The sequence below is a fragment of the Equus caballus genome, chromosome 18, assembly GCF_041296265.1.
Source record: "Equus caballus isolate H_3958 breed thoroughbred chromosome 18, TB-T2T, whole genome shotgun sequence".
NCBI lineage: Eukaryota > Metazoa > Chordata > Mammalia > Perissodactyla > Equidae > Equus > Equus caballus.
In genome coordinates, this window is record NC_091701.1 from 76,979,375 (window position 1) to 77,007,215 (window position 27,841).

Here is a 27,841-nt window from a genome sequence, read left to right on the forward strand (position 1 = left end):
TACCCATTCTCTCCCCATTTGTTTTTAGGGTTGAAATATATCTACATTGTCAGAGTATATAGCTACTATATACTACACTCTCTCTCTTTTAAAATATTTATTTGTTTTATTCTTACAGTCTCTCTGTTTTAATCCTCATTTAGTCCTCTTTATACAAGTAAATATATATGCATGTGTGTATATATATATATTACATATATATGTATATAATAAAATGTGTGTGTATATATGTTATACACATGTAAGTGTAATGTATATATACACACACATATATCCTAAGGGTCCATGAAGTTCTTGGAGAATCAAAAAGCCAGGAGGTTTGGTTTTAGAGAATATCTTTTCCATGTGCTTGTGTTTGTGTTGGTCCGAAGTGGTTACCCAGTCAAGTGACAGCATTTTACCTTACGTGCAAAATTTCTCAACATTCGAGGAGATTCCTAAAGCTTGAAAAGCTCTCCAGTTATTCTGACAATACTCTCTCCCAACTTTGGGCATGCTTTCACAGTTGTCCAGTCTCGGGGTTTATCAATAAAATGAGACCACTTTCTGTGGCTGCACCTCTCCATCCGTCAGGGTGGAAGCCTTTACCCGCTGCGATGGGGTGGCGGATGCCGAGCAGGGTATTTGTTAAAGGAGTCCGTGGTTTCCTGCTCAGAAATGCTGGGGAATGTACTTCTCCCTCTGCTGTTTCCACGGGACCTGGAACTCTGCTTCAAGGTGGGTGTGGCTGCAGAAATATGTTTATGGTCAGGACCATTCGAAACACTTCTCTCCCTGCTAAATTAGCTTTCGGATCATCGAAGGCCCATGCTCAAGTGGCCAAATGATTTTATGTTTTTCTCACTTGGTGCAACAGTAAAAGAAGTCACTGTGTTTAGTTGTGGCATAGAACTGTGGAATTACCTGGTCAAATTCTGGAAAACTGCACTCCCTTCTTGGATTCCAAATGATCTCTGCTTCATTCCGAAGGAGATCTAATTCTTCCCGTCAGAATTGTGGCTGAGTTATCACCTCAGGTAATCCAGAGTGATGTCTACTGGACTTTGCGATCAGGCCAGCCTTCTGAAGTGTGTAAAGGACGATCTCTAAGCACCCTGCATGCGTTTCCGTGCCAGGGCTTAGTGAGGCTGCCTTAACTGCAATTGCAATCCCAGAAGGTTTTATCACAGAAATAAATTCTTTACCAGCCAGTGGAGGAGAGCCTGAACCCTCCTCAGCCGGAAAGGAAGGGTTCTAACTTCACGTGGTTTCTCTAAAGGGACAATGATGACTGCCGTGGCGAGTTCTAGGTTTCCTGTTTGATAGCTTTCATACAAACTTACAGCAGCGTAGCCGCCTTCACACTTATGGACAGACCTAAACAACCGTCAGGAAATCTGTTCTCAGAACCTTGATGCAAAGGAAACCACACCCAAATCGACTAGCTTTGGAGCAAAGAAGCAGAGCAAAAGAGCTTTCAGACTCCTCCTGCCGATATCTGCCAGGGTGGTGTTCTTAAACTCAAGCAGCGTATACGCTCTGTTTAAATCGTGTGTTACTCAGCATCTAATAAACTTCCTATGAAGTATAATGGATTTCCATCCTCGCTTCCAGAATCATGTCTTAGCTCCTCTTCTTCCTCCTGGTAGGTGGCTGTCAAGATAGGAGTTTCTGTTTTGAGGTTCAGAGAGCTCATTTGCATATAACCTATTACTATGTTTGCATACAACCTTGTGGGGGTTAAATGCAAGCATAGTTGAAGCTACCTCCTTTGCCAGCTGGTCAGCTTCGGATGAGTCATCCCTCACCCCCTCCTGCCTTCTACTTTGTTCCCTGGCCGAGTCGGTGTACGGCAGCTGCAGCTGGGGGCACACATGTTTCTTTGCCTTTTTGGTTCTCCTAGCTGTCTCTGGAATTTCCTGAAAATTTATAATCTCTTTTGATTAGATGAGGACAGAAATCAGTTAAGGCTTTGTAACTCTGGCCTTTCCTTTGGTTGTTAGCATTCTGAGTGCCTTGTTTGGAGACACACACACACACACACACTCTCTCTCTCTCTCTCTCATCATTCCTTTCTCATCCTTGTATTACTGCGCTCTCTTCCTCCTTCCCTTTACTGCCAAACTTCTTGAAAGAATAGTCTACACACACACACCTTCCACCAACTCTACCCTTAGTCACGTTCTAGTGCATTCCAATATGGCTTCAGCCTCCATCACTCCAGTGAAACTATTCTTGCTGAAGCCACCATGAATTTCCTCATAACCAGATTTTTAGTTTCTCATCGTTTTTCCTATATGATTTTCTTTGCTCGGGATGTCCTTTTCTCTGTTGGCAGTGAAGGCCTAGTCATCCCCTGAGACACCATTCAAATATCACCTGCCATGTGCAGCTTGTGAGAACCCTGCTCTGTGGAATAGACAAATGATGAATCAATGAGCACTGTCAACATTTGAACTCACCTCTGCATCTTCCTTCATTTCTTCACCCACTTCCAGTGGATCTCTGAACTTGCCAAATTATACTTCGGAAATGTCTCTCAGATCCAGTGCCGCCTCTGCATTTCCACCACTAGCTTTAGACCAGGTCTAGTTGATTTCTTCGCCAGAGTATTTAATCTTCCTGCCAATATTTTCTCTCTAATGCACTCCTCCTTTAACATATCCCCAAAACTTCTATTTAAAAACAGATCTGTTCATGTCACTGTTCTCCTTAAAAATTACTACTGGCATCTTGATCCATGGACCACTTGCCCAGGCTCCTCACAGTGTGCCCGCACAGCCTGATACCAGCCTTCTGCTCCAGCCGTGACCCAGCTTTCACTCGTAGCTTGTACTCAGGCCTATTTCTCACTCTTCCAGAACACACTGTCCGTTTTCAGCTGTTTAGCATCCCTGGTGGCTTCTCTCCGGTCCCCATGCTGCCCATCTGGCTGGTTCTGTGTGCAGTTAGATGCTGTTCCGATATCCACTTTCTGATTAGCTACTCTTTTCTATTTGTACATAGTTTTTATAACCAGATTAATACATTGATTGAGAAGCCTTTATCACTGAAAAGATTATGGTGCCTTCCACCCCATATGTAATTCAGTATTAAAATAATACTAGCCAATTTGCAATCTTTCCCGAGAGTACTTAAGAATTTTTGTCTTTTAAAATAGCAAATATAAAATTCTTTTAAAACATTCTCCCCTCACTTCTTTGGTGCCCCTATTTGGCTGCTTCCCTAATCCGTTATATCATTTATAGCTGTGAGTTAGAGGCAGCATAGCTCAGTGGTCAATAAAACTGCCAGAGTTCAAATACAAGCTCTGCTACTTATTGGCTCTGTGGCCTCGGACAAGTTACTGAACCTCTCTGTGCCTCCGTTATTTCATCTTTAAAATGGAGATTATGATAGTATCTACCTCAGTGGGGACAGACACACTCACTACCTTATTCATCACTGCAAAGCCCGGTGCCATGCATGGAATGTTGAACGAGCGAAGGGATAATCGTAGGCGTGGAAACGTGACTCCATTGATTCTCTTGCAGACTTCTCTAAGTCTCCTGGCACACCTGGAGAAACAAGCTCGAATAGATGAAGACAATCTGACGTTGCTGGAGATGCTCTGCAAAAACGTCGTGCCTAACCTTATGAGGAAGATAGAGAAATACAAAAGAGAGAAAGGTAACGAGCTTATGCTTGCTGGCTTGCACCAGACCATGGGACTTCTTAAACCAGTTGGCCATGCACAATGTCACTCATCACTCGGAGAGTATTCTCTTTCCCCATTGGTTCCCGCCACACACATTGACTGAACGCATACTGTGCAGGAGGCACAGTTAGAAGTTGGAGATACCGCAGGTTACAGACCAAGGCTCCTGCCCTCTGGAAGCTCCCATTCCAGCAGCGGAAAGCTGTTTTAGACAAATGTCTTCTTCTGATTCTTATTTGGGAGTGAGAGTACTGTAGGGGAAATCGTTTTGAAGGAGATAACGTAAAAATGAAGGCGGCAGAATGGCCTGGAGGGTAAGAGTGGGGTCTTAGAGTCAGGTGGCCAGGACTTCCTTCCTTAGCCCTTTGGGTCCCACTTTCCCCATCTGCAAAGTGGGGATAGCAGCAGTACCCATCTCGTGGGTTCTTTGAGGATAGAATGAATGAGGTAATTCCTACAAAATGCGGGTCTGGCACAGAGTAAGCATTCAATACGTGTTGCTGGCAATGTGTTTTTTAGAGAAAAAAGTCATGAAAACTTTCATATCCTCATAAACTACTATCAGAGAAGAATTTTATTTTCTTTGTTTTTTTTTTGAGTCTTTCTTATAAAGGTGGTACTGCTGTGGCATTACATAGAGGTAGTAGTGCTGTGGAATTACACAGAGGTAGTGGTGCTGTGGAATACACAGAGGTAGTAGTGCTGTGGAATTACACAGAGGTAGTGGTGCTGTGGAATTACACAGAGGTAGTGGTGCTGTGGAATACACAGAGGTAGTACTGCTGTGGAATTACACAGAGGTAGTAGTGCTGTGGAATACACAGAAGTAGTGGTGCTGTGGAATTACACAGAGGTAGTGGTGCTGTGGAATACACAGAGGTAGTGGTGCTGTGGAATTACACAGAGGTAGTGGTGCTGTGGAATTACACAGAGGTAGTGGTGCTGTGGAATACACAGAGGTAGTGGTGCTGTGGAATTACACAGAGGTAGTACTGCTGTGGCATTACATAGAGGTAGTAGTGCTGTGGAATTACACAGAGGTAGTGGTGCTGTGGAATACACAGAGGTAGTAGTGCTGTGGAATTACACAGAGGTAGTGGTGCTGTGGAATACACAGAGGTAGTGGTGCTGTGGAATTACACAGAGGTAGTAGTGCTGTGGAATACACAGAGGTAGTGGTGCTGTGGAATTACACAGAGGTAGTGATGCTGTGGAATACACAGAGGTAGTGGTGCTGTGGAATTACACAGAGGTAGTGGTGCTGTGGAATACACAGAGGTAGTGGTGCTGTGGAATTACACAGAGGTAGTAGTGCTGTGGAATTACATAGAGGTAGTACTGCTGTGGTATTATATAGAGGTGGTAACACAGGGCAGAAAGTAAACCTGACTGCCTCCCTTTCTGTCAATATGCTAAATATTTGTGCTTTTTCTGAGTCCATTTCTCTGCTGTTAAACAAGAGCTATAAATAAAAACTCATGAGGGGCCAGCCTGGTAGCACAGCGGTTAAGTGCGCACGTTCTGCTTCGGTGGCCCGGGGTTTGCCAGTTCGGATCCTGGGGGCGGACATGGCACCACTTGGCACGCCATGCTGTGGTAGGCGTCCCACATATAAAGTAGAGGAAGATGGGCACACATGTTAGCTCAGAGCCGGTCTTCCTCAGCAAAAAGAGGAGGATTGATAGCAGATGTTAGCTCAGAGCTAATCTTCCTTAAAAAAAAAACAACTCATGAGTATTTTCATGAAGCTTTTATGCCACACCCATATTTTAATTCAGGGAGTCAATCTAGTGTGCAAACTTCTCTGGCTGAAAACGAAACTAACCAAAAGGGAACTTCTCTCTAAGAATTCTATTAACACACAGAACGAGTTGAGGAACAAAATGTACTGTAGTTAAATTGGTAAAATTTCCCACAATAAGGAAAGCAATAAATAAATGCATAATTTAAGTAAAAGTTATGAAGAATAAATATAGTTCTTCTAACTAACAAGTTATCGAGTGAGAAATAAAAAGCAGGAAGTTGATGTTGAAAGTACATTGTTCGGAGTTCAAGTGAGAGCATTTCCAATGAGATTTTTTTCTGATAACGTTGCCATTTCCTGTAATGCAGCACAGCGCACAAAGAGAACACAGGGCAAGTGATCAGAGTGTTGTGGTTATTTGAACTCTGGAGAAGGTACTCTAGTTTTTATGTAGTAAATGCTCCAGTGAGTGTCGAGGACTGAGCTTTGTGTCAGAAGAAGAATTCTAATTTTGATTTTTATTTTCTACAACCTACCTGCTCTGTGATCTCTTTTGGGTGTTGAAGGAAAATACTCTTGTTTTCCTCTACTACTATCTCACCAACCCTTCGGGAACACTTCTGACTCCAGATGTGTGGGTTTTTCTGTACCGAGAAATTCACCAATTCTCTGTGGACACCACCTGGGCACCCTAGGATTTAATTCCTCTCTGACACTAACTAAAGTTAGCACAGACTCTAACTAAATAAGCTTAAGGGCTCAGTTCCCCAAGATTGCCCCCTACTTCAGACGCCAGTCGTAAGTAGTGGGTCCCCAGATTACCCACAGCTTCTGTGTGACTTGGCTACAAACTAGGGGTTCCCACGATCCCCTCCTCAAGTTCGATAATTTGTTAGAATGGCTAACAGAACTCAGGGGAACAATTTACTTACTAGATTATTGGTTTATTATAAAAAGACACAACTCAGGAACAGCCACATGAAGGAGATGCACGGGGCAAAGTTTGAGGGAAGGAGCAAAGAGCTTCCATGCCCTCTCTGAGTGCACCACCCTCCCAGCACCTCCATGTGTTCACCAGCCTGGACACTCTGCGAACCCCTTCAGTTAGGCTTTTTATGGAGGCTTTGCATGCAGCCATGATTGATTAAATCATTGGTCGTTATAATTCATTCAACCTCTAGTTCCTCTCCCCTTCCCAGGGGTTTTGGGGTGGGGCTGAAAGCTCCAACCCTCTGATCACATGGTTGATTCCGCTGACAACCAGCCCCCATCCTGAGGCTATCCAGGAGCCCCCAGCCACCAGTCATCATTAGCATACAAAAGACACTTATCACTTCAGAGGTTCCAAGGGCTTTAGGAACTGTATGCCAGGAAAGGGGGCAGAAATCAAATATATATTTATTATTATATTATAGGTGTTATCGATGCAGATAATCCATCACCAATCTATAAATCAAAATTGGGCTGAGTTTATTATGAGCCAGATCTGAGGACCATACAGCCAAGGACAGTACTTTCACGGAGGAGTGGAGTACTCCCAAGAAGCGGGCTGTGCGGAGTGGTTATGGAGCGTCAAAGAGCATGTGTCACATATGAATGGAACCTCCCTTCTCTGACAGTCATGAGATTGCCTAGCTGGCACAGTGATTCACACAGCAGTTGATGAATACAGCAGGTAGCAGGTCTGTGGTCTGAGCTGGGTGGTCACAGCAGGTCAGCAATCAGTTCCTAGCCTAGGGAGAGATGCATGTCCTTAAGGAAATGCCCATGTGGGGGAAGTTGCATCTTTCTTTACCTTAAAGGTCATTGTTCTTTTCCTTGGGACATAGTAAATACTTAAAGCAGATGTACGATGCATGCTCATGGCCATGCGAGCCCTTTTCGGAAAAACAAGGTCAGGCCAAATTAGTTTTACACCAAATGGCTTCCTCATATTCCCCAATATATCCTATTGCTTGCCATTTATTTATCAGTGTCAACTAATATTTTAATCTTGATCGGGTCTACAGTCCTAAGAGTTTGGCCTAATTCTGCCATTCAGCGTGAAGGACTGTAGGACTGAGAAGATAAGTGGGTATGCAGATTTTAGACTTTTCTGTAGATGATCCAAAGACAAATGTTTTGTATCTGATGAGGACACAAGCTCTGTTGAAGGACCACCTGGGTCACTTTCCGAGTTTTCTGCTCAGCCTTGGTGTTTGCTTTAGTATTTTAAATTTATTATGAAAAATAATGTACAATAATTACAATAAAATTAAATAAAAATTCAAATAATGAAAACAATACAGACTGTAGAAGATAGAAGTCTCTTCTCCTTCCTCCGCTGCCAGCCCATTCCCCAGAGTTAACCACTGTCGGGAGTATATTTCTGCAGCCCTTTCTATATAGAGACAATTGTGTGTGCATGTGTGCGTGTAGATAGATAGATTAGTATATATTTAACTAAGATCACGCTAATCGTATTCTGTAACTTGCTTTATTCTCACCTAAAACATCTGATATTTTCTCATGTTTATAATACAGATATAGCTCATTCTTATTGATGGTTCCACAGAAATACTTTTTATTACATAACATATATATTTAATCACCTCCTTTGAATGGTTTTTCTTTTTCTTCCTTTCCTTCTTTCTCTTCCTTCCCTCCTTTTTTCTTTTTCTTTTTGCTGTTATAATCTGAGTTCTGGTTTTATTTCTTGAGATAATGCGTTTGTAATCTCTACTTGGCAATTATCTGACAGTTGATCACTGTAAGTTCTAAAATAGTGTTTAATAAATATATAGTAATTTTAAGGAACTAGTAAAATTATAAAAATAATAAAAACAATAAGAAATTAAATATAATAATACAAGGAATAAAATGGAATAATAAATAAAAATAAGTTATAAATTCACGTTTTTTCTGGGTATATATGTAGATCCCTTTAAGCGAACGGCACTACAAATCCACAGGTCCCTGTACAGTGATTTCGTTCGATGTTCGGTTATCTTGGATTGCTATTAGTCAGATTGTGATTTTCGTCTTCCTATCTGTGATTCTATTTCCAGCCGCCCAGGTGGTGACAGCTCCCGTAGACAAGGAAACTGAGTCATTGCATCATGGAGAGGAAGAGCTGTTTTCCCGTTCGGACATTAAAAAGTTTTCCAGAGCCTTACCGGTAGGTTCATTGGTGTGTCAGGAAATGTTTAACTACCAGCTCCACTCTCTACCCTCAACCCCCCCAAAAAAGAAAGAAGGAGAGAGAGAGAGACAGAGAGTCGCCCTGATTTGTAGCGTTTGATGCAAATATTGCCACCATGGCTGATTTCAAGTTACCAACATGACATCAGCTGGATTGCAGAATTTCTGAAAATCTAACAGCTAGCTCTCATTAGCTGGTCTGAGCTGACTCCAGCACACCATTGGGTTGCTTTGAAATGGCTCTCTCTTATCTGTGGGATTTGATTGGACCAGCTCTGTGAACAGTCACACAGGGCTGGCCCATGCTTTTTTAATGCTCAACTGTCACTGTTTTGAAATCCTTAAAACTGTATGAATGAGGAACCTCACATTTTTGTTTTGCACTGGGCCCCACAAATTATGTAGCCTGTCTTTCCCTGTGGTGCCCAGCAATGGAAGGGTGGGTTGAGGGGCAAACACTGGGATAATTTGTGATCTCTTCCTCATAACATGGTCATGATCCTTGGGAGACCGTCAACATTCTTCTCTGAGACTTATATTTCTTCCCAGCAGCCTTGGGAAGTTCTATTGGCTCGACTTTGGTATTTTTTTTTTAATTGAGGTAAAATACAAATACGTAAAATTTACCATCTCAACCTTTTTTTTTGCTGAGGAAGATTTGCCTTGAGCTAACATCCATTGCCGATCTCCCTCTTTTTCTGCTTGAGGAAGATTGGCCCTGAGCTAACATCTGTGCTAATCTTCCGCTATTTCGTGTGTGGGGCACTGCTACAGCATGGCTGATGAGTGGTATAGGTCCATATCTGGGATCCAAACCCACAAACCCGGGCCACCAAAGCAGAATATGCCAAAGTTTGACCACTATGCCATGGGGCTGGCCCCTTAACCATTTTGAAGTGTATAGTTCAGTACTGCTAAGTATGTTCGTATTGTTATACAACCAACCCCCAGAACTCTCTTTATCCTGCAAAACTGAAATTCTATCCATTAAACAATAACTTCCCATCCCCCTTCCTCTAGCCCTGGAAACCACTATTCTTTCTGTCTTTATGAATTTGACTACTATAGGTACCTCATATAAGTGGAATCATGCAATATTTGTCTCTTTTTTTTAATCCTTGAAACTTATTTTTTATTTACTTCATTTTTTAAATTGAGAAATAACTGATACATAACATTATATTACTTTCAGATGTACAACATAATGATTGATATTTATAGTATTTGTCTTTGTGACTGACTTATTTCACTTATGTAATGTCCTCAAGGTTCATCCATGTCAGAATTTTCTTCCTTTTTAAGGCTAAATAATATTCCATTGTGTTTTTATACCACATTTTGTTTATTCATTTATCTGTCAGTGAACACTTGGTTGCTTCCACCTTTTGGCTATTGTGAGTAATACTGCTATGAAGATGAGTGTACAAATATTTCTTTGAGACCCTACTTTCAATTCATTTGGGTATATACCCAGAAGCTGGTTCATATAGTAATTCTGCATTTCATTTTTTGAGGAACCAGCATACTGTTTTCCATAGCAGCTGCATCATTTTGCATTTCTACCAACAATGCACAGGCATTCCAGTTTCTCCACATTCTCATCAACACTTGATATTTCCTTTCTTTTTAATAGTAGTCATTCCTGTTTTTTTTTTTTTAGTAGAGGAAGATTAGCCCTGAGCTAACATCCATGCCAATCTTCCCTTATTTTGTATGTGGAATGCCACGACAGCATGGGTTAATGAGCAGTGTGTGGGTCCACAACCAGAATCCAAACCCATGAACCCTGGGCCACGAAAGCAGATTGTGCAAACGTAACCAGTATGCCACTGGTCCACCCTGATAGTAGTCATCCTAATGGGTATGAGGTAGCATCTCATTGTAGTTTTGGTTTGCATTTCCCTAATGATTAGTTGTGTTGAGCATCTTTTCATCTGCTTATTGGCTGTCTGTGTATCTTCTTTGGAGAAATGTCTATTAGAGTCCTTTGCCCATTTTTCAATTGGGTTGTTTGTGGAATTGGGTTGTTTGTTGTGGTTGTTTTTATTTTTTATTCTCAAAAAATTCTTTTATAGCTTCTTTACTACTTTCATGGTACATATTTTTACAGTTAGAATTTTTTATTTTTAAATTTGGAAATAATTTCAATCTTACAGAAAAGTCGAAAATGCAAATAATACAAAGAACACTGTGTGCTGTTCGCCAGGTTCACCTACCTGTTGCTCTTTCACCTGACTTGCTGAATTCTTCGCATGCTCTGTCTTTGTCTATCTATCTGTATACACACACACATGATTTTTTCCTGAACTTTTTGAGAATAACTTGCATACCTCATGGCTCTTTACCCTTAAATACTTCAGTGTGTATTTTCTAAGAATGAGGATATTCTTTCACAGAATTACAGAACATTTAGAAATGCCAGTAAAGTTAAATTAATACAATACTTCATCAGGTTGAAGGTCCATATTTCAATTTTGTCTGTTGACTCAATAATATTCTTTATAGCATTTTTTTCCCCTCCAGAACATAATTCATCTAAGATCATATGTTGTATTTAGGACACTTTTGAAGAATACAGTCACCACCAGCACCCCCACCTTTTATTTAAAAAAAATAGAGTTTTCCTTATTTTTGGTGTGTATGGTGTTGCCTCATGATTAGATTCAAGCTATATATTCTGGCCAGAATATTACATTAATGATATTGTATCTTTCTCAGGGTGTCACATCTGGAGAAACATGTTGTTCATCTGCCCCCAATCGTGATGCTGATTTTGATTATTTAGTCCAGATGTTGTCTGATTTCTTCACTATATAGTTAATCTTTCATAGTTACTGTTTTTTCCCTTGCTACTAAGAAGCAAGTGGTGGGGAGACATTTTTAAGACCATGCAAATGTCCTCCTCCTCATTAATGAGCATCCATTGACTATTGTTGTGTGATTCAATATTTACTATGTTTGTTGAAAAGCAGTGATGTTCAAACTCTAGTGTTCACTCCATATTTTAAGTCAGCATTCTAGCATAAGCAAGAGCCTTCCTTTCTCCCCTGGGAGGTTTTTTTGCCCACTAAACTTAATTCCTCCCCCCACCCACTTTTTCAAGTAGATTTGTGCTCAGAGACTGACATGCATGTAGCACACACACGCAGGACTTGGCTCTTTGCCTCTTGGAAATTCACGAGTTTCTAAGGGGTGGAGCTCAGCCTTGGCGTCTGGAATGTGGCTGTTTTGCTGACATTGGATGATCATGGCCATGATACATAAAGATGAGGGCTACTTGTGGTGGCCGGGATTGCAGGAGGCTATTGGGGGTCAGCACCTCACGTTACACATGTCCTCATAGCCTCTCAGGGTTGGAAGTTGTCGTAAAATTATCTGGGCAGCTCTGCTCTCCATGAAGTGATGGAAAAAGTAAAAGTAAATCACCTCATGTTTCATATGCACCCGAGAGGCTTTGTTATATAAAAGAGCACTGCCAACAATTGGATTTAATGAGAAGAAACTCTCTGTATTTCAAGCAACATCCCTGATTTGTTTAAAAGCTAAATCAATATTTTTTAGTGTGGCATAGGATTTTCTTAAAGAGGCATGCCTCTTGATTGAGGAGCCTTAACAGCAGCTTCTTTTTAAGGCCTTACTGGACCCCTATTGAAAACAGCTGAAAGAAGACTGAGTGTGGCCAGGCAGTGGGTCATTCATTCATTCACTTCCATCTGACACAGAGACTTGAGGGCTGTCAGTACAGGATGCAACATCTGTTACCCAACCAGGCTCCTTCTGCACGCTGCACGATATGCCAATCACCGAGACGAGTTTGCAGCAGAGAAAGGCTTTATTCACAAGCAGCCAAGCGAGGACATGGGAGAACAAGTCTCAAATCTGCCCCCATGAAAATGGGTATTAGGGATATTTATGGGATAGAGAGGCAAGGTGGTCTGAAGTGTGGGGATAGATGATTGGAGGTAAGGAAAAGTGAGGTAATTAATGATCTGTGCAAGCATAGTCAAGCTTCATGGCTCTTCATAGGACACATGTTCACCAAATGGTGGCATTAGCATAATCTAAGGGTGGAGGTTTCGGGCCCCCTGACGTCAAAGGGTCACCTATCGGTGATCCTTGCAGGCCCAGTTGATGAGTTGGTGGTCTTCACCGACCTGAACTGGACAAGGAGTTGACTGTCAGTTCCTGAAAAACTCAAGCATCCGTTACCATGGTGACCCAAGCATCAGAGATGTCATCTATAGGGTGGGTTTTAGTGGTGCCTTATCTAACTACTTCTGCAAACAAACTACCCGCTGAGTGTAGTTAAAACAAGTTGGCCCCCAGTTTCACATGCCCAGAGGAAGAGAGCCAGGCAGACCTTAAAGCTTATTCCTGGTCCCTGTTCTGGCTGATTTTATCAGCACAGGGAGGAGACAAATCCAGGACACCTGGGGCCTGGAGGTGCTGGCAGAGCCCGCTGCATCTGTGATGCCCTTATTTCCAGGAAAATTTGCTCAAATGCTTTCAAAACCAACTAGAAAACTCAGAAAACAGCCTGCCTGGCTCTTGAATGTCGCTAGGAAGGGTTCTAGGATTCTGTAAGAAGGGAAATGTGCCTTGTGAGAAGAAAGGCAGGAAGTCTTTTGGAAAGTGAAACTAAACTTCCTGTGCGTTGGTTCCCTCAGGGCCGGGAATCTGGTATCATGCAGCTTCCATCTGGCTGGAAGATGAGGCACCCTCTGCAGCCAGAAGCCTGGTGGGCTCTAGCAGGGAGGCATCCCCCAGGACTAGGGGGTGGTCACCCCAGACAGGACTCCTGGCCCTGCCCACCACACAGCCGGTGCAGGGTCAGCGCCTCCCCAGAACACCTTGATCACACCCCCTTTGGGGCTTTCTGCTGCAGGCTAGGGGCTGGGAGTGATGGCAGTGGGGTGGATGGGGAAGATGACGCAGAAAAGAAGAGGGCCCTAGACTATGTGTCAACTTTGTACTTAATTATTTACAACATTTGTGTAGCCCCAAAGTAAGAACCATAACTCAAGGACTCAGAGAAGTCTGCAGTGTGTTCCTGCCCCTCTTCCCCTCTCCTACGAGAACCACTTTATTAGTTTTTTAATTTATCCTATCGTTACTTTGGGAAAAAAAACCCTCATCTCTCCCTTTCATTATAAAAGAGGTAGCACCCTAAAATACTAACCATCACCTCACTTCCTTCGGGTAACAGTGTCTCCCGCGGAGTGTACTGAGATTGTCTTCTGCATCCTACGCACTGTGGGGATGCACCACAGATCTTTCAACCAGTCCTTACTTGTAGGCGTGAGGGTTATTTCCAGTTGTTAGTTATTCCAAATAATGCTGCAATAAATGAATATTCCTGTGCATGTGTCAAATCATATTTTTGCCACGATGTCTTCGTGAACCTTCCTGTTCGGAAGGAGGGAGTTGATTCTCTTATCACCTGTGAGGGACCTTTTCTGTGACTGGGGATTAGGTGTCTATCCTTCTCTGCATCCAGTCTGGATTTTCAGCCCTCATCCTAACTGTGTAAATTTCCTGCATTTCCCGTTTCCTGAACAGGAGAGGTGCTGGCCGATGAGCCTGTAGGAGAAATGGCGGGTGTTTCTCGTACGCTTTTTATGGCTTGGATCAGTGTGGCAGGAACAGATATACTTGATACATACCAAGCAGTTCGAGGGGTCTTGGGAGAAGGTTTACAAATTAGTGGAGAATTCACTTCTGATCTGAGTGCAGGGTGAGTCACTGACTGTGTGGATTATACCAGGCTTTTCTGTGGGAGGGTGGAGGGCGCTGGGTGGCAGTGACTTGGAAAGCCCTGCAGAGCAGCGTCTGGGAGTGCAGGCAGCTGCTTTCCCTCCACCCTTCAGAAGGAGATCATGCTCGGTGGGGAGGGAAGGACCCCAGGCCAGCAATGACCAAGCAGAATGCTGAGTCAGAAGGAACATCTGGTGTGGTGTGGCTCCAGATGCTGCTTGTGTGTTTCAGAGGGAGACAGGCCAGAGGGAAGGACTTGGCGATGGTGTGTTTAGTGCCCTGAATCCTTGCCCAGAAGTCACGACCTCAGGAAAATATTCCAGAATCTGCCACTGGGCTAAACTGCTGTTGAACAGACAGGTTTTTGGTGTATTCTCTCTGTGATGTGTGAAGTTCGTCAGAGCCCATCTCTCATTTTTTTCTGGAAACTTAAACTTCAGAATCCAACATGCCCCACTTTCTTAGGAATCTCTCTTTCTGCCTAACTGGGAAGCTGTGTGATCTGATGTTGATGAAAGCTACATTACTGAGCACTGGTCATGCGCTGGGCATGCTCTACGAGCTTTCTAGGCCTTATCTCATTTAATCCTCCAGTCACCTGGAGTGGAGACCACTGCCGTTCTCACCTAATGATGAGGAAACCGAGACCCAAGCGGCCTAGTGTGTTGCTGAAGGTCCCACGGCTCGAAAGGAGTGCAGCTGAGATTTGAGCCCAGCAGTCTGACCCCAGCGCTCACCCTCCAGGCTCTCCATGGTGTAGCTACGCAGGCAATGGTTTCACTTCTCTGAAAAACAAGCAAGTTTCTTTCAGTTTTGCAATTCTGTGGTTTTCAAGTTTAGACATGACTTCTTTCTCCCAAGGTGAGGAGGAATTTGCAGGTGCTCTGTTTGACTGCAGCTTGGGTCCCTTTTGGTCGGTTCCCTAGCTTGGGGGATACTGGACTCCCTCAGCCTGAGCTGAGCACCCAGGACTGCCCTTAACTGTAGCTGATAACTAACTCAGGCCTCAGAGACGAGGGCAGAGCTTGCTGGATTCCACTGAAAGTTTTCCGCATGTGGGAGAGGAAAAGCTCCAAGTTACCTTTTCCTGCTACTGTCATGTGACAAATAACCCATCCTTGGTTTCCCCTCCATCATGGATGCTTATCCAGAGGAACCAGGGGGTTTGCAGCAACGCTTCAAAGCAGTGCTGTCCTCAGCCAACGCTAAAGGCGTGACTGAGTTAATCCCAGGGCTGTGGGGTTTTGTCCTGCCCTGATGAGTCTCTGGACCTTTCTTTTTTCTTTTTTTCCCCTTTCTTTTTGGTGTCTGCCAGCCTCTCTGTATACAGTGACAGACAGATGCTGACTCAACCCAACCAAGTTTTCTACCAGGAACGCTTGAGCCGATTCATGTGATCTTGACTCCAAACCCATCCTCTGTAAGGAAATCTAAGTGTTTAGGGGAAGAGTTTCGAAGAGTCTGAGTACTTCCCTTTCTAGCAGAAGGGCAACCCCGGTCTCCATGGAGATTTGGGAGCATCTGCTGACACTAACTTCTGAGGCCAGCAGGAAGGTTTGCACAGTTTCTTCAGGTCTCTTCCAACGAGAGTCCAGCCCTTAATGACCGTGAGGGCTCAGAGCTGCTTGTCTCTGTCTTGGTTCTTCTTCCTCTTTCTGTGATTCTCTGTCCTTCCCACCTTTCCTAGAACAATCAGAAGTGTGTTGACCTTTGTCTATGGAGGCGATGCTGCTGTCCTTTGTGTCTTGCATACCCTTTGAATTATTTCCAGAGAGGGGAATTTCTTTTTTGTTGACTGAAGCAACTTCTTTTCTGCTTGGATCAAAGACGTACCATATTTTCAGGTGGTCGTTTTAGCCACACATTTTAGCCACACTGAAGCCAACTCAGCTAATTTGTAATCATATGCTGTTTATAATAGCCTTCAAAAATAATTGCACATATTTTAAAATTCCTACTGTGATCTCTACAAAAGAGATTTCTCTGTTTTTGGAAGAAGCAGATCACTCTAAAATCCTACCATCTGACAAACAAAATTACCATCTGAGTTTTTGTCTTGTTAGATCCTTTCCTAGGCTTTCTTCACTTTGCTGATCCAAAAAGGAGGATGCTTTTCCATAAACCCTGGGTTTGCCAAAGTTAAAACACATATTCTGTTCTTTAACACTGAGAATTCACATTCTGCAGTCAAACCAGGTGAAGTCTCAATTTTAATCAGGACCTGGCCTTCCACCTTGGAATTAATTGATGAATTCCAGACCAGGACCAGGATCTTGACAACTCTCTGCCTTTGGTACTGATAAATGGAGCGGTTGGTTAGAACATTAACCCCTTACAATGAGGATTCCCTAATAAGTGGTTCTATATCTTCTTCCAAGGAGACACCTCTGTACAGGATGGATCGGACACATAGAGGCCACTGTGTTGTTGTCAACAACCATACCTTTACTTCACTGGCAGACAGACCAGGGACCGATAAAGATGCTGGTAAGAACGTCCACAATAGTGTATCAAATGCAAGTTGGGGATCTTAAAATCATTTTTTATTTTCACATTTTCTTTCTATAATTTTTACCTTCCATTTAAATATAAGGATGATGTCATAAATGTTTATGCCTCTTGTATACCCCTAGTGTCTTAGTCCACCTGGTCTGTTATAACAAAATACCATAAACTAGATGGCTTATAAAGCTAACCCCGCTGGTCTAGTGGTTAAGGTTCAGTGCGGTCACCCCCTGGCCTGGGTTCATTTCTGGTCAGGGATCCCCACCACCTGGCTGTCAATTGTCACACTGTGGCAGCTGCGTGTTGCTATGGTGTTGAAAGTGATGCTACATGTATTTCAGATACCAGCAGGGTCCCCATGGTAGACAGGTTTCAGTGGAGCTTCCAAACTAGACAGACCAGGAAGAAGGACTTGACCACCTACTTCTGAAAAAACTGGCCCTGCAAACCCTGTGACTAGCAGGGAGCACTTCTGATAGAGCGCCAGAAGGGGAGAGGATGGCGCAGAAAGCCCGGGCAGGTTCCGCTCTGCTGTGCACAGGGGCGCTAGGATCGGAATCCACTCAGGGCACTAACAAAGATGGCTTATAAACAACAAACATTCATTTCTCACAGTTCTGGAGACTGGGAAGTCCAAGATCAAGGCTCTGGTGAGAACCTGCTTCCTAGATGGTCGTCTTCTCTCTGTAACCTCACCTGGTGGAAGGGAGAGAGAGCTCTTAGGGGTCTCCTTCTGGCCTCCAACCTTATGACCTAATCACCTCCCTAAGACCCCGCTTTCTAAGACCCTCACCTTGGGGGTTAGGATGTCAACATAGGAATTTGGGGGGAACACAAACATTCAGACCATCGCACTCGGGATGTCACCAGCCTGCTTAGAGAGTGACAGGAGTCCCTGACCATTTATGACTCAGTGGCCTGGGGGCCTACTGGGTCAGCAGAGAAAACCTGGGCTGTGCTCTGGCTCCACCGCTAAGCAGGTTTGCTCTGTTGGGAGAGTCACTGGCCTCAGCTTCCTCATCTGTGAAACAGGATGAAACTCGGACCCGTGCTGACTCTCAGGACCATTGTGATAGCATGTGGGTCCCACAGAAAGGCAGGTTAATTGTAAAATTTTGTTATGAAAGTAAAAAAAAAATCCAAAGCTTCAGGCTATTCACTGTGCAATTTTTATAACTATCAGCACTGTTTCACCCCTTCATTTTATTTCATTTCACTCGATTTCATTCCATTATTTCCCCTTTCTCTCCTTTTCTTACAGAGTGCCTGAAGAGCGTGTTTCAGTGGCTTGGGTTCAGCGTGCATAGATATGATAATGTGACTAAAGAAGGCCTGGAGAAAGTTCTGCAGGAATATAGGAATCATCCAGGCCATGCTAGTGGAGACTGCTTCGTGTTCTGTGTTCTGACCCATGGGAAATTTGGAGCTGTCTACTCTTCAGACGGGATCCTCATTCCCATTCGGGAGATCATGTCTCACTTCACAGCCCAGCGGTGCCCTGCTCTGGCTCACAAACCCAAGCTCTTTTTCATCCAGGCCTGTCAAGGTGAAGAGGTGCAACCTTCCGTATCCATTGAAGCAGATGCTGTAAATCCAGAGAACGTGACCCCTTCCCTTGAGGACAGTGTTCCTGTTGAGGCGGATTTCCTTCTTGGCCTGGCCACTGTCCCTGGCTATGTATCCTTTCGGCATGTGAAGGAGGGTAGCTGGTATATTCAATCTCTGTATAATAATCTGAAGGACTTGGTTCCAAGGTGAGAGTTTTGAGTTGTTCCATTCACCTACCTGTTCATCTATCCATCTATCCACCTACCTGTTTGTCCATCTATCCACCCACCCACCCATGCATCCACGCATCTATCCATCCATCCATCTGTCCATCCTTCCATCCATCCATCCATCCATCCATCCAACAAGCTTGTATTGAGCACCCACGTGAAACTGGAAAGGAGGATATAGAATGACAAAGACACACTCCCTGTCCTCAAGTTGCTCACAATCTAGAGAGATAGACAAGAAGATGGAAAGAGCGTCTGCCTGTGGTAAACACATTGTAAAGCATAGACGTTATGGGAACACACAGAACTAGTACTTCACACAGGTTTGGAGGATCAGGGGAAGCTTCTAAAGATGACAAATAGATGTTAGATAAATATTAGGGGTGAAAGACATGCTGGGCAGAGGGGACAGCATGAATGAAAGCCTGGAGCCTTCATTTATTCATTCATCAGTCACTCACGTTCTCTGAGTACCTGTGTGCGGCTGGCATCAGCATACCCTCAGTCCCCTGCCCCTGCTCTGACAACCTTCCTGTCTCTGCCACATGCTCCTTACCTGGTACCCTGGAAATGGCTTCACTGAGGTTCTGCCCCAGACTTCATTCTCTGCTCTCTTCCTCCTGCTCCTCACAGCAGCTTTAGCTCTATCTGGAGGCCACGGGCACCTCCATGAAAACGTCTCCCAAATTGCCATTTCTGAGTTTCTCGAGGGCAGAGTTTTTTCTTTCAACTTTCTATCCTCAGCACCTGATGTAATCCCTGATATATTGTTGAGCTTGATAAATATTTGGGGGACCAGTGACTGATTGAGTCGACCTCATTCTTCAGGTCAGTCCTGCACGTTTCTCGTAGCCTGCCAGACAGCCCACCCCTGTGTGGCCCTTGGACCTCTCATGCAGTATGCACAGTCCTGAGTCGTTCTTCCCAGCCCTCTCCGGGAGCTCCTCCTCCTGAGTCCCCATTTCTAGGAATGGTCACAATGCTCTTCTGGGAATTCAGGATTGGGAATCAGGATTGGTGCCTTGAATCACTTTAGCTTTTCCCTCTTCTTTACCAAACCCTCCATCCCCGCCATAGTCATCAAAGACCAATGTCCTATGGTTTCAGGTCCAAGGCAGTATTTACTGTGTGCTTCCTGTACTGGGTACTGAGCTCGGGGCTAGGGATACAGTTATGACCAAGGGAGACAAACATCTCTTCTCTGTGGAGCTTACAGTCGAGTGAGAGGGAGACAGATAATAAAAATGTAAGTAAGTGAATATTTAAATTAATAAGATAATTTCAGGAAGTGATACCTGCTATGAAGAAAGCAAAACAGGACAATGATATAGAGAATGGGGCAGGGAGCCACTTGAGAAGGCTTCGTGGTAGAGGTGATATTTCAAGTGAGACTGAATCATGAGGAGGAGACAGCCACAGGCAGATCTGGGAAAGCAGAGACCTGCTAGTGTGAACAGGATGCAAGGAGCAGGAACCAGGAAGGCCTGCACTCCCACCTGAAAAATACCAGTGATGAGGAGGAGGAGTAACACTAATAATTCTAAAAATGATGGTCGATGGAATATGTAGCCAGCGTTCTAAGAGCTTTACGTAAAGTGGCTCATTTAATTCTCACGTCAATCCCTGAAATGAGTACCATTACGGTCCCCATTTTAGGGCTGAGAAAACTGAGGCATAGTGAGGTAAGCCACCTGCCCAAGGCCACGTAGTCAGAGAGCGAGGGAGCCGTGATTCTAACTTGAGCTCTGTCTCCAGAGTCTGTGCTTTGCTTCCAATGATATGTACTGCCCACCCCTGGAACATTCTGCAGATGCCCCACATCCTGCAAGCCCAGGCTCAGATCTCCTCCTCTCTGCAGCCTTCTCTTCTCCTCCCAGCCAGAAGTGCTATCTTTCTCCTTTGAATTGCAGTGGAACTTTGAGCTACTTTTTATATGGTGTAGATCACATTCTGCCTTGTTTTATGAGTCTTGTGTACATGCCACCCTTGGTACACATTTCACACGTGCATTCTACCTATCTATTCTTTCTGTTTATCTGTCCATCCACCAGCTTGAAGGAAGAACATGGAAAAATAATTATACTCAAAATTCCTTTGTGGACTAAGTGTATTAAAATGTTATAAAGTTCTTAAACACTGAATATAAAATTGAAATTTTTTTTAAAGATTTTATTTTTTCCTTTTTCTCCCCAAAGCCCCCAGTACATAGTTGTATATTCTTCGTTGTGGGTCCTCCTAGTTGTGGTATGTGGGACGCTGCCTCAGCGTGGTTTGATGAGCAGTGCCATGTCCGCGCCCAGGATTCAAACTAACGAAACACTGGGCCGCCTGCAGCGGAGCGCACGAACTTAACCACTCGGCCACAGGGCCAGCCCCTAAAATCAAAAATTTTTATATAATTTAGCATTTCTTTTTTGATTTCAGAAGTATTTCTTTATATTTGGCAGGATTCCAGTTAGACTCTTGGCATGTTAGAATAGCAAGAAGCCACATGTTTTAGGCTCTTCATTCTAAGACCTGGGATGTGATTTCTGTCTCCTGATTGAAAATATTTTTTCTTCTCTGAGTGCAGACGTGAAGATATCTTATCCATCCTCACTGCTGTCAATGATGATGTGAGTCGACAGGTGGACATTTACGGGAAAAAGAAACAGATGCCCCAGCCTGCTTTCACACTACGTAAAAAGCTAGTGTTCCCTGTGCCACAGAAAGAGCTTTGATTAGATGAGAGAATTTTCATCAACTCTTAGACTTGAAAGGAACATTTGGTCATCTCCTCAGCCTCCCGCCCAACATAGGAATTGGTGACAGATGGTGAGCTGGCCTGGCCTGTCATTCTAGTAATAGGAAATGCTCTATTTTCTTACACTGCTAATTCTGGGCTTTCTTTTTCTTTTTGACGAGTCTAAGTGTTGGAAAATTTTCCTTATTGAAGCCTTGGATCACGGTCTTGGCTTTAGTTGTCCACCCTGAGAAAAAGTAATTGGCCTCGGTTTGTGCATCTGTGAAGTAAAAGGTGGGACCAGGAACATTTTAAGGTTCCTTTTAGCTCTGAGAACCACGGTTCTTAGCCTAGACTAAGCTCAGACGTCCTCACCATGTGACCACCCCTGGTTAGAATTCTGTATCCCCTCAATGTGGCCCTGTTTTGGACATTGGATGACGACAAGATCATGGTTCGCTGACCTCTCACTGCTCTCCGCTTCCCAAGGCTTCGCTTCTGCATCTCTATGAGGAGAAAGTTTGGTCCATGCCATGCCCATTTCCTGCTTCCGTGTAAGGAAGGTGCTCCTGCAGGAACTGTGCTCTTGGGGTAAGAACAGGGTTGGCTCTAGGAAGATGATTGCTCAGTGTGAAGAGACACACTTTCAGCTACGCTGGGAGCAGAAACTTTACAAACTGATGTCAAATTCTTTGTTGGTCAGAACCTTTCAGCTGCCAGTGACAGGACACCCAACTCAAACCGGATTAGAGCGAAGAAGGGAAGTTATTGCCTCTTTCACCTAAAGAGACACGAATGAGTAGCACTGGCTTCAGGTGAGGGTTGAATCAGGACCCAATCTGCAGTACAGCGTCTTTCTCTTGGCCAGGGGTCCTCAGGGTTGGCAGGTGCAGTGTGCTGACTGCAGTCAAGAGCCCCGCCTTGTCACTAACCTGCACTCTGCTCCTCTGGCTCAAAGGATGGGGAGGGAGACAGCCCGAGCGACTGAAGCTGTTCAGGGATTGCTGCCCCCTCCTTAGCCAGAGGGGTGTCTGGCTATGCCTTGTGGAGGGGGTGGCTCTCCATGGAAGGTTTTGAATATTTTTATGTATGTGAAATTTTTTTTTCAATTTCAAGAGAAATTTTCCTTTTTCAATTCCTGGAAGAAGGAAGATTGAAAGCTTGGTGGTTTCCTCATTTATAGACGAGGAAGTGGAGGCCAAGGAGGCAAAGCGGTCTGCTGCGGTGCTCCAGCCAGCTATTGTTTACAGGGTGTTATTTCCCACCTAGGTGGACTGCAACGTCACGGCCTTGACCGGACTTGATGAATGTCTCCGTCGATATGCGGACCTCACGAAAGATGTCAGGGAAGGAAGGAAAATAACTCTCAGTCATGTCTGATTTTGTAATTATTTCTGTGAAAGTCAAATTAACTTATGGTGAATTTGGTATGAGAACTGTGTTATAATGTAGCTGGTAATTACGTGGATTTGAATGTAGCTTGACCGAGGAACAAATCTAATACACACGTCAGGATGATCTTCAAACCACTGTTCATACAAGTCAAAGCTGACAGCTCGTGGTTACCGCCTTTGTCCAGCTGGACATTCAGGCGTCCTTCTCTGCAGCGCAGGACGGTGGGGGACCCAGGAAAGAGCAAAGGGTCTCTAGATGGAAGCCCTGGGCTTCTATTTGGCCCTGTGACTCCCTTGCTCTGAGACACTAAACCAAGCTAGTCTTTTGAGCCATATCTATAGAGAAAATATTGTCTGTTGGTAGTTTTAAGGAGAATATATATCCCTTCAAATCTAATTGTGAGGTGCACAGAAGGCCTTTAGGGGACCCAGTCTTCTGTTAGTACCCTAAATGGAAATAGCAGAATTTAAGTTCCTTTGTATCTAATTCCAGCTGACTTTTAGCTGCAAATCAACACTAGCAATAGGCACTGACAGCCTCTGAGTGAAGACCTGGTTCTCCCCTCACGGGTCGCAGTGTCCCGGCAGCAGCAAAGCCAGCTCTTGCTTCCGAGTCCAGCTGGAAAAGACCCTGCTGATGAGCTTTCCTTCATCACACACATTTGGGGGTTGCTGTTTAAGTCCTAGGCCTGTGTTCTGTTTCATATTTCCGTTTTGCTGGAACGTAGTGCTTGTTCAAGGTTACATTCTAGAATCAGGAAACTTCCCCTGAACTTCCTTCACAGAGGCCTCCAGCAAGCACTTTGAGCATTTATGCCTGCAAGTCATGGATCTGTGCAGAGGCCAGGAGTGCAGTTGTCTGTGGCTCATTTCCCCTAAGTGGAGGGTGTACACACTTGTCCTTTGTATTTATGTGTGTGTTTGTGTGTGTGAGTGAGTGAACTTAGTGTCCAGAACAACAGGAGGTGATCTGGTCACAGACATTTTGCAGTGGCTACAGCAATTGTCTGTCCGGACATTTATGAAATGGGCAGGTTGAGTAAGATTTCTGTGTGTTTTGCCTGGTTTTGCTCAACCTACAAGAGGCATAGTTATTTTTTTCCTTGTTTTCTTTCTTTCTCAAAAGTTTGTCTTCTCTCAAACAAAATCAAGGACACAAAAACCTATGGTAGAGTATTATGCAAACAATAGTTATTTAATAATGATACTACTGGCGTTTGTTATTATTAGAGCTACTAGTCACCAGAGCATCCTGTGCAGGTTTGACACCACAGGAATTTCTCTTAGCAATATGGTATATTCTGCCAAGGCTCAGGTAATTTAAACCTATAAGCAACTGGTACATTGTTGTTACTGACCACTCAGAATAGCCACTGACCAGTATACACGATGGTGAATACTGCTGGATGGCAGCCCTTTATCAATGATCAAGTCTCCAGTGAGGTAAACCAAATTAGAAATTCACCTGATTTTACAGATAACTTGTGTGCCATATCCGATTCACTAACTCTCCCAGGTCAGGTACTTTCTGAGTGATCTGGTCAAGTTGTTCTTGACCTGGAATTCTTGGGCCCTCAGGTATTTGTGGATTTATTCTCAGGGTCTACGAGTCCTCCACCTTCATTTTTAAATGTTGTAATTCCTTCTTGGCAATGATCTTTAAAAATTAATAGGAGTGCGTCCTGGCTCTTCTGGATGACCACTTCATATCTGAGCACTGCCACACTTCTGTGCCCACAGAAAGTGGTGAGCATTACACTGACCTTTTTAATGTAGCATGGGTTACAGTCCATGGCTAGAGGGCCTCAGATTTATCATCAGGTGCCAGTGGTTAATCTATTTGAAACCTGCTCCAGTCCATCCTCTCACCCCATGACAGACTCCTGCTCCACCATCCCTCACCTCTGCTTAGCCATTCCAGCAGAGGGAACTCACACCACATGCAGAGTCATGGATTTGGGAGTGTAGAAGAACCCCGGAGACCCTGTGATCCAGCCTTCAGAATGCTAAACAACTTAGCAAAGTCTCACAGCTGTTAGTGGAGGATTTGCAATCCTGTGTATCTCCTGCTTTGCAATCCTACAACCTGGTTTCGCTCTTGAACAGTTTCAATTGTTCTTTTCTCTGTTGAACTTAAATCTGCCTTTATCCCAGGGATGCAAGGATGGTTCAACATCCACAAATCAATCAATGTGATACACCACATTAACAAAATGAAGAATAAAAATCACATGTTTATCTCAATGGATGCAGAGAAAGCATTTGACAAGATGCAACATCCATTTATGATAAAAACTCTAAACAAAATGGGGATAGAAGGAAAGTACCTTGACATAAGAAAGCCCATATATGACAAACCCACAGCCAACAGCATACTCCCTGGAAACTACTGAAAACCACTGGTTCTCATTCTACGCTCTGGAGCCATTCCAAACCAGTGTAATTATCCTCTGCTCTGGTGAGATATATATTTTATGTGACAAGTTATTTAGCTTTTTTTCTGGGGGTCTCTGGGTCTTGTCAAATGTCTGCAGTTTGTTCTTAAGGATGTGGTAACAATATAGTCATACGTTTGTGTCTTTGAACAGGAACTAAATTTCTGAGGAAACCATTTAAAAAAGTACTAGAAGAAATTCCCTGTTTAAAGAAAGACTCATCTGACAATACCAACAGCCATTTCCTAACACAACTTTTGCATAGACGAATTTTTAAAAGAAGGGTTTTCTATTAAAAATTTTAAATTGTATTAATTTTTTACTTTTTACATTTATTTTTGAATAGGTAATATCTTTCCATTGTTCAAAGATAAGCAAATATGGAAAAGTCTTGCTCCTGTTTCTGTCCACTGTATGCCCAGTCCCCCCACTCCCTCATCCCATAGATAATTTCAGGGTGTCTTAATGCAAATGCAAATACAGCAAATAGAAATATATATGTATTTTAAACTAGGTTTTCTTGAAACAAAGTACATGCACTGTGAAACTCACATCTCTCATTTGGTCTCATTTTAAATGATTCTGTAAGATGCTTGGAAATACTGGTACAATTCTACACTGGGAATAACTTGGTGAGCCTGGTGGACTGGATACTTGTAAATGGTAATAATTGACTTACCAGTAAATAAAGAGATTTTTTTTTCCATTTTATCATTGAGTAATATCTTTGATTTTACTTAACTTTTTTTCTGCTTATTGCGTAAGAACATTGTGGAATATTTGGGAAATACAAGAACACACAAAGAAGAAGAGTTATTTCGTTTTTAATTCCATTTTGGCATACACTTCCCCATTATTTCACTCTGCATTTGTCCCTGACCTTCCCTACCCCCTTCAAATGAACTTACCCTCCGTCTTCTCGCAATCACACGTCCAGTAAACTTTGTCATTACCAATGTCTGTACGTCCACCCAAGTCTCAGTTTCAAGCATGCCCCTCCCTGACAACCACCTGCTAGCACTCCATCTCACTTCCTCTAGGACGCTCCCTCCAACAGTCTTCAGTGCCACTGGGGCCCCTACTTGGTCCACTGACCCTATCTGCCATCTTTCCAATGTCAACAGTGTACCTCCCTCTCACCCTTCCTCCCTCTTTACACAACTAGAGTCCATGTGTCATCATTAAACTCACTCTCTTGCACCCACCCAACACTCCTGCCTTCCATCAGTCCTACTTATGGGGCAGAATCCCAACTCTGGTTACGCCCAGACGTCCGCTTACTGCATGTTTGTACCGGAATTCCTGGTTGTGGCTGGTGGAAAAACGTACAATGTTGCAGACTGTTCTCCTTTTAAAACCAAGGACCACAAACCTCTGATAAGCTTTCAGTGGTTCCTGGCGATCCTGTGACATTTCCCTAGTTATGTCACCCTTTTGTTCTCTCAGACTATTTTGCACCTTCTTTTCTCTCCTCAGAACTCTATCATCCTCCACTCTCCTCCGTTTTGTTTGATGGTCTCACTCATTCCACCAAAGGAAGTGATCAGAAGAGGCTTCCACCTTCCATCACCGAGTCCCGACCCACCTGCACCCTAACCGTCGTTTGCTGCTTTGTCTCCCCGTCAACAAGGGGTCAGGCGTCTGTGCTACTCCTGAGAGTCAGTGCCTCCTCCCCTTGTGCAGAGACGACCCGTCCTGCTCCCTGAGGACATCACTCCGCAGCCCTCCCTCCTTTCTCCTGCTCTGTTAGCTTTACCCCTCCCAGATCACTCCCCTTGGCATCCAAAACATGCTGTAATTTCTCCTTCAAAACAAAAAAAAAAAAGCAGAAACCCCCAAATGCCTGTCTTCTGTCGGGCTCTCAGAAGCAGACCCTGAGAGGAGGACCCTTGTGCAGGCGTTTTGTTCAGGAATCGCTCCCTGAAGAAACCTGCAGGGAGAGGGAGGCAGGACAGGGAAGGGGAGAAGGCTGGTGAGGCCAAGGCCACGCATGTTATCTCAGCTTGGCTGGCAGGAGCTGGGCTTCTCTTCTCTTCCACGTCCTTGGCTAAGAGCTGCCCCAGGTGGGGGAACTTAAACTTCCAGGTGCTTCTTGTGGTTGAGGGCAGTTCCTATCACAGTACCCTCACACAGAGATGTGAGCCTTTAGAAGCAAAACCCCTGCAAGCTGGCAAGCTGGTAGGGGTAGGGGAGGCTGCGGGGTGGGGCGGGGGGCAGATGGGGATTAAAGGTTCAGGAGGTCTCTCTGGAGCACAGACAGCACCCTCTACATCCCCCTTGACCCCACATGCCATCTCATCTTCCCACTTCTTACCCATCCCTCAGGCCTGTCCAACATTTGCATGGCCTTGGGCAACAGTAAAATCAGAGGCCCACAAACCATGCGCACAAACATAAATATCTAATAAACTACTCTCCCACTGCCTCTTCGAAACGACTCAAAAGGTCAGCTTGGAATTTCTCATTTTCGTGGTGTGCAGAGTGTCTGCCCCTTTCTCTTCCCACCCCCAGCTCCTTCCAGACCACCCGAAGCCCTTATGTGTGCAAAAGAACATGAAAAATGTCACACTGAGTGGGAGCAGTGTAACCTTAAGCCCAGAATGTTGTGGAAGGATTTTCTATGATCTCAATCTAATAGGTTAGAGACATTTCT

General features: G+C 44.1%; 1 protein-coding gene across 1 annotated transcript in view; it reads left to right on the forward strand.

Moving 5' to 3' along the window:
• Window positions 1–21,509, forward strand: part of CASP10 (caspase 10) — a 28,265-nt gene extending 6,756 nt beyond the window's left edge. The window contains 6 exon segments of the mRNA XM_023622349.2: window positions 3,513–3,648; window positions 8,468–8,577; window positions 16,733–16,841; window positions 18,121–18,613; window positions 21,210–21,330; window positions 21,332–21,509. Coding sequence (XP_023478117.2) covers window positions 3,513–3,648; window positions 8,468–8,577; window positions 16,733–16,841; window positions 18,121–18,613; window positions 21,210–21,330; window positions 21,332–21,361 — 999 coding nt within the window. The 3' untranslated portion in view covers window positions 21,362–21,509.
• Window positions 21,510–27,841: the final 6,332 nt, after the last annotated feature.